The sequence below is a fragment of the Chenopodium album genome, chromosome 26 (assembly GCF_948465745.1).
Source record: "Chenopodium album chromosome 26, dcCheAlbu1.1, whole genome shotgun sequence".
NCBI classification, from domain to species: domain Eukaryota; kingdom Viridiplantae; phylum Streptophyta; class Magnoliopsida; order Caryophyllales; family Amaranthaceae; genus Chenopodium; species Chenopodium album.
Window position 1 is genome coordinate 7,409,939 of NC_137859.1, and position 7,835 is coordinate 7,417,773.

The 7,835-nt window shown below is 30.9% G+C and overlaps 2 protein-coding genes across 2 annotated transcripts; both read right to left on the reverse strand.

Annotated features, from left to right (window-relative positions):
* Window positions 1-1,331: 1,331 nt before the first annotated feature.
* LOC145616735 (uncharacterized) lies at window positions 1,332-4,849 on the reverse strand. The gene is made up of 4 exons (XM_081671477.1): window positions 4,418-4,849; window positions 3,558-4,206; window positions 2,518-3,002; window positions 1,332-1,892 (listed from the first exon to the last, which is right to left on the reverse strand). The coding sequence occupies exons 1-4, from the start codon at window positions 4,847-4,849 to the stop codon at window positions 1,332-1,334; spliced, it is 2,127 nt and encodes a 708-aa protein (XP_081527603.1).
* Window positions 4,850-5,572: 723 nt separating this feature from the next.
* LOC145616736 (uncharacterized) lies at window positions 5,573-6,187 on the reverse strand. The gene is made up of 2 exons (XM_081671478.1): window positions 5,686-6,187; window positions 5,573-5,577 (listed from the first exon to the last, which is right to left on the reverse strand). The coding sequence occupies exons 1-2, from the start codon at window positions 6,185-6,187 to the stop codon at window positions 5,573-5,575; spliced, it is 507 nt and encodes a 168-aa protein (XP_081527604.1).
* Window positions 6,188-7,835: the final 1,648 nt, after the last annotated feature.

Sequence of the window (7,835 nt, forward strand, 5' to 3'; positions counted from 1 at the left end):
ATACGAGGAAAATGATTATTATTTGTGACTTATTAATGGAATCCTTCATCAAATAATTACTAGAATCAACGTCAACATAACTTGTGACAATCAAATTAATTATTGTAATAAGTAGTATTAACCAATATGAGGAAATAACGTGTTAAGTTTTAAGTTTTTTTCTTATCCATCAATTTTATTAGAGGTGATAAAAAACGTTAAACTAGTCAAATTTAATGCATGCCGACGTGCGCATTATATCATTTATATATATGAATGTGATATCATATATGACGAGGTACAATTAAAACAAATTAACAACAAAAGAAATCAACAATGTAATATATACATTTAATTATTTTATCTATACATGTTTAACATTCTCTTATACATTTATCAACTACTTCCATGGAAAAAAACAACTTAGTTGATTAAAGTTTTGAAAGGTGATATTCAAGACTTGAGATTACACATATATCATTATGACCTTTTCTACTCAACTACTCCCGGTATGTTTTATCACACTAGTTATATTATACTTCGTAACAACTACCTTTTCTAAACTTGATTAGTTCTAAAAATATTAACTTTATTTTGTTTTGCTAATATATTATGTGTTAGATTGTCTTTTACAAGGTTCTGTTAGTATGCTTGTGTTTTTCTCACTAGATCGAGCTGATAAGATGTACATGCCTCTAAAATTTTAGTGTTAAATCGCTAAGTGAAGCATGGATGTTATTATTATTATTTTTAGTTAAGGGTTTTCTTCTTTAGATAATCGTCGTGCTGGAATTCTTGGAGGAATCCTACATCACTTTTCATGGCAGCAACATAGAGCTCCTTCATTTTCGTACTAACTCTAGCTATATTCTCCAATATGCATGCATGGCTAGCTAGCTTAATTTTTTTTTTTTTTTTTTTGACAGGAGCTAGCTTAATTAATCTATATACTTCGTATTGTTTATTAGAATTTGACTTATATTCATAATATCATATATATGATCTAGCTTATATATTAGGTGTTGAACTATGTAAATGTTGCACTGAAATTATTAAAGACTTTGAAGTCCATATTTTGTTTATTTTTTTTTTTTTTGTTTTTTTCTTTGATGAGTAGTAAGATAAATCAAACCATAGCACGTTACGACTAAAAAGCTTTGTCTAATAATTATTACATGAAGTTGACAAAATTATATTATATTGAGTAGGTATTATAGTGATCTTATATTGATTTGATCACTTGAAATTTATCCAAAGTAGTTGGGTTGAGGGGCTGAGCGAGCTTGCCATCCTTAATAAAAGTAATTTCTTGTATACTTGTGTTTATCCAGCTGTAATGCCTGTTGTAATCTTTATCGTTCATTTTTAAAAATACTCTTGATGATGATGATAAGCACATTGATGATGATATCTTTAAAAGGAATAAGCACATTGATGATGATATCTTTGTAAACTAGCAATATAAGCAAAGTGCATAGACCCAAAGTAACGTAAGCCATCCAGGCTTTAACCGGTAAGGTAGTTGCACACAAACCCACCATGAACGTAAAAAGAGTTGTGCAGAATGATGCTAGGACCAATGTTACACTGAAATCGAGTATCATCACTGAATTCTTCCTGTTGTTTGTAGCCATGATCCAAAGGAGACAACATAAAACCATCATTGATAAGCACATTGCTAATATATCTAATACCATAAAAACTTGAAACTCTATGCTTCCTATTAGAACGGGTGTCCCAATATTTTCGAGTAGCCCACCAGGAACGGTGAATGCTGTTGTGAATGTTATTGTCGTCAAAAGAGCCGCTATAATACCTATTGTGTTCACATAGGTTTTCATCTCTCTTGAAGGAATGCCCCATGTGCTAAGAACACCTATCATTTCTTTTTCATCCAGAATGCTCTTCTTGATCTGAATGATAAAGGCATTAGGTTCAGTTAATTACATGTATAGTATAACATATTGTAGTAACTTAGACAATTTCTATTGTACAATCGGTAATATGGTACAACCCAATACTACGAATGAGGTAATTGATGAATGAAGCTACATTATTGTCTAGACTCTAGACAATATGAATGACTTGACACCATGAAGTAATGAATAACTTGTCAAAAAAAAAAAAAGAAAGTAAAGAATAAGAACTCAATCAAGACAAGCGCATTGATCATGCATATAAACTTCCTTATTTTTTTTTAATTTTTAATTTTTTATAATTTGCAACAGTTTAACCAGCATATTTGCTAAGACAGTATACACATTAACTATGATATATTGTATATATTTTGATCATATAAATCTCAAAGTTTGATTTAGTAAAGATTATAAAACTTTGCATACGTTGAAACCAACCCACCAACTAACATCTTATACAATAACTAACCTTTATATATTTTTTTTATATATCATAAGATTTGTAGACAAAGCTCATATACGAATAATTTAAAAATCAAACTGTTGCAATTTTACTAAAAAAAACAGAGAAAGTATGATACTGTATATGTAAGGCAATACAACTAAAAAATGAAGCACTTACTTTGGAAGGAAGACTGGGCAATTCTGCTATCAGATCGTTGGGAGTTTTACCAGCTTTATTATGTATTTCTAGAAGTTTCGATACCCATTCAACCTTCACCTTAGACGACTTACGTTCTTCTTTCCAAAACTCAAGGAAAAACAGTACGAGATCGAACCGGTTATCGATGATTGCCAGATGCAATGGTGTGTTTCCATTTGAGTCCTTCATCTCTAACAGTTCTCTTAACTCCTTATCTTGAAAAAGGCGAGCAAAATAGTATTCTGATGGATGTTTTACAATGAGGTGCCCGTATGTTTGGCAATTTTCGTCACCGGATTTTGCTGCTTCCGGAGAAGCTTTGCATAACACTGCAGCCGCGGAATAGTTACCAGCTTTTATTGCTCTTAGTAAGGGTGTGAGGCCATTTTTGTCGAGCGAATAGGCCGCTTGGACATTAGCATCCACCATCGCCTTAATGTCTTCTCGATTAAATTGCTCTATGCCTTAAAACAAAATAATGATATCAAACTGCTTCTGTTACTAATTAGATGACACATTTTGATGTTTGATACTGTTTACAAACTTTTTTTTTACTAGGCTTTGTGATTTATAGATAAGAAAATATATAGTCATGTTATGTTAGATCTTGTTAAATCGATTATCTTATTGTATATTTTCAAAATATTAACTTTTAATATAATTTTTACTATAATTGATGATAATTGGGATAGTTACAAATGAATTCTTGTATAGACAAACATGATAAAATAAATATATCATTTAATTTAGAAAGAAGGAAGTATGAAACAACTAAGCTTACAATAAGAGGCCAGGGAAATTTGAATGTAAAAGAATAACGTACTACTTCTTTCTTGTTTGACTCATTTAATTTACTGAAAAGACATTATAAAAAAGTGTAAACATGTCAGTGTAAGATATCGATTTTTTTTCCAAAATTGAAATTAAGTAATTATATTGTGAAAATATTAGAATCAAGACACCCAAAATGAAAAATGAGACCAACATTATGAAATGAACCAAGTGTTTTATGTACTTACCTACTGGACGGCTAGCGAATAGATGAAGAGGCGTCTCTTTATTTTTATTAACCACACTAACCGATTTCTGATCATACGTTAACAATAATTTCACCAAATTAATGTTATTATTCGATTTGAGCGCTTCATGGAGAGCCGTATTACCATCCTCATTTTGCACCAACCATGGTGAGTCGAAACGAACCCCCTTAACGCTAGCCTCGTTTTCAAGTTTAAGGATACACTGATTGCACTTCTCTAGTAACAATGGCAAAAGATTTGATCGCCACAACGTCGAATAAACATAATCGAGGTTACCATCACTATCATCATTTTGCGCGTTATCTTGATCTTTTGAAGCAACATAGATTGTGGTATCAGGATGATTTCGCACAAGGATATGAATCGGAGTGTCCCCTTTACTGTCCGTTTGACGAATAAGTGATGGAAAGGTTTCAAGTGCTTCTTCAACGAAGTTCACGAAGTCGTCTAGCATTACACGACTTTCCTTCTTAATCAACATTATTCTATGAAGGATGTTTTTTCCCTTTGAATCTTGTGAGAGTAAGAAATCCATTCCTAATTTGCTCATTCTTTCCCTTAGAATGATTATGTTTGCTTTGTCTGTTGCTTCAATTTCTTCCCTCGTCAAAATTCGTTTTCTTAGCATCTGCATCATTATTAATTAAAGACTTAATTATAGCTTTCTACTATCTCTGTTTCATACATATTTTTATGACAGTACTTCTGCTTCATATTATATGCAACTTTGGAATATTTTATATCTCATAAATAATGGTTAAAATATAAAATGTGTCAGTCAAACTGATACTTAGATTTGTTTTGAAACAGGGGGAGTAACAATACTGAATATTTCATACCTGAAGCACATCTTGTTGTTGTATGGCAGATGCCGCTGAGACACCCTCCATATTATTGATGTTGAGTTTGGCCGAGGATTCAAGTAAAAAACGCACCATATTTATGTCCATATTCTTCGCAGCAATATGTAACGGTGTATTTCCATTGTGATCTTGATGATTCCTCAAGGCATACATCTCCTTACGATTAAGCAAATTTAATGTTTCGTGGTAGGTTGGGATTTCATTTACCAAAAGATGTAAGATGGACTTGCCGGTATTATCACACACCTCCGCAGATTGCGGACAATTATCAAGTATTAACTTTATAAACTGTAGATTATAAGGTGTGATAAGGGTTGCTACTCTATGAAGAGGAGTCAATCCTTTTGCATCAGGAAAACACGTAACGTTACTCGCTTTCTCAACAAGAAGTTTTATCATAACTGACATATCTTCTTGCGGTGCTGATCTGATTGTTAGAGCTGCTCCGCCTTCGTTGAGTGGTTGTTGCACTCTAGCCATTATTGATTCACTCACAGCTTGATTAACACAAATAAGAGCACACAACACATATTAGCTTTAGAAGAGTTTGACTTTAATTTTTTTCTTAGTTCAGTTCAATTCATTTCAAATCTAATCAACTTTAATTCATTTCAAATCAATTTAGTTCAAATTCATTTAGTCCTTACAGACATATTCACTAAATGATACAAAAGTGAGCACAATACTTAACAAATGAGGGAGTCAACAACATATACTGTATCGATAAGCATAGATCCAATATAAATTATACTTCCAATATTTTGGCTTATCTTTAAAAGGTAGGTTGATTGATTATTTAACTAATATAAGTAATACAGAGTAGCATATTATTAGTAGGCCTGGGTTACTATTACTTTTGGTTCACTAAAGTGAGTCATGATTGAAATGGACTAAGGCCTAAGGGACATGTCATGTATAAGTTGATCTTTCTTAAAATGAGACTCATGCATAATTTGATTCACATGTTGTGTCATGGCAACAGAATCTGTTAACAATTGTTTTTAGAGATTTTGTTGATTGGTTAAAGTTGAGTGAAGTGACATGCAAATAAATCTTTTATAAAATGGAACCTTTATAATAATTTTTAGATAATTTGTTGATTGGTTAAAAATGAGTGAGTTGACATGCAGATCAATCTGTCATGCTTACGCTAACTTTTAAAAATGATATACAAATACACACCCTATGATTGTGCCTTGTATTCAATCAATAATAAATAAATAAAAGTAGAATAAGTAACTTACTATAATTAACATGTTGTTTGATTGCAAGATGAAGTGGTGCTTCCTTTGACTTATTGACAATACAAGCCAAAGAAGGATCTTTCTCCAACAAAAATCTTCCAATATTGACATTCTCATGGATAATTGCAACATGAAGAGGAGTATTACCTCTTAAGTTTTGGACTTTCCATGGTTTCTCACCTACATACTCTTCAATCCTCTCTTCTATATAATCATAAAGTAAGCTCATTATTAATAAATTGCCTACCTCAGCAGCAATATGAAGAGGGTTGTTTTCTTTGGAATTCCCACAAATTACCTCACTAATTGTAAATTTTTCTAGACATGCTTCTATGAAATCATGTTGTTCATGTCTAATTGCTATGTGAATGATGTTATTTTTTTCGTAGGTTTTCCTAAGTAAATACTCATTACCCTTTCCTTCTCCAAGGAACTCTACATCACCATTCGCGGCTGCCAAGTAGAGCTCCTTCCCCATTTCTACTGCCTCTGAAGTTGCCATGGTTTCTTATTATTTTTCAAACTCGTCGTAATTTTGTTGTGTTCTTTTAGGTTGCTCTATTTGTTTATTGATGAAGACAATTTATAGACTCCAATCTTGTAGGAGTAAGAAAATAAGTGTAAAAAATAGAATTAATTAAAGACTCAAAATTTACGTACATGTTATTGATTACAACAACCGATTAATTGGATAACAAGCAAGCCAAGCTAAATTATGTTACTAATAGTTGCAAGAATAGTATACATACTGTAGTATTGTTAACTAAATGATTAATTGACAAGCTAAAATTAAATAGAATATTTTATTAGTAAATAGTTTGTTGATTATTTAAAATTAAAAGCAGTGGTTATTGCTAAAAGCACAACAACGAAAAAAAAAAAACATGAATAATGGAGTCTAACTTGTTAGCCCCCAAAGTCACTACTTGTAAGTTGTATTTTACATGTGTGATGAGTTGTGTTAAGAAAGTTATTATATACATACTCAATCTGTCCCATAATATATTCTGTTTTCCTGGAGATCCAAAATATTGTTTCTGTCTCCATTTTTAGATAGTAGGTAAAGACTCTTATACCCTTATTTTTATAACTTTATTTATTATACTTTCTAATTTACCTTTAAATTTTGCACATGTTTTTATATTTTTTTCCATCACTTTCTCTCTCTAAGTTATGTCTATGATTGTACTTTTCACTTTTATTAATGTACTTTATCCACTTTTTCCTTCTATTTCTTAAACACCATGAAAAAACACAAACAAAAACTATATTATGGGACGGAGGGACTACATACTCTAGAAGTTTTAACTTAACAACTTTTGTCAATAATAAAAAAAAAATGTAAATACTTATCTACGGACAAATACTCCCTTCATCTTAAAAAGTGTCATCTCATTCAACATAATAGATTTCTTAAAAAAAAAAAAAAATAAATAAATAAAAAATAAAAAAAAAAGTCAAACCATGATTAAGTTTAAGAAACAAAAAAAAACAGTACTTTCTACTTTTACGAGACTCTTTAACTTCTACTCGTATATATTACTCAGAAAAATACAATAATGTGAAAACTTGTTAGATTAAATTTATATTTTTTTTTTAGAAATGTTAGATTAAATTTATATAATTTAAAAAATACATCAACTTTTGTCTAATAAATTTAATTATTTACTATAGAAAAAAATATAGGTTGAGTACATATATTGACAATCATGACATGCAAACCTCACAACAGTCACAAGTATTTAAAAAGGATTGCTCAAATCAAAATGACATGACGAAAGGCAAAAGGGTCAGCATGATGTAATACACACCTTCACATACAAGTAAAGTAGATTAATTAAACCAACATCTCCCTCAATCGTTGCATACATTATTCAATATTCATACATGATCCAAATAAATCTCACTTGATAAAAATTGGTAATTTAGTAATCACTTAGTCAACTTCATCTTCTTAACAAAAATTATTGCGGGAGTATTGATATTAAATCATAGAGCTTTGAGCCAATGCGGATCGGACTTCGTGAGCCCTAGACAAAGTCTGGCTAAGTCTTTTTTATTATGGTAAAAGTCAAAGATACTAGATCATGCGATGGAACTAGTATTATTGGAGCCGCATGATTAGATTGAGGAAATTGACTATAGTATAC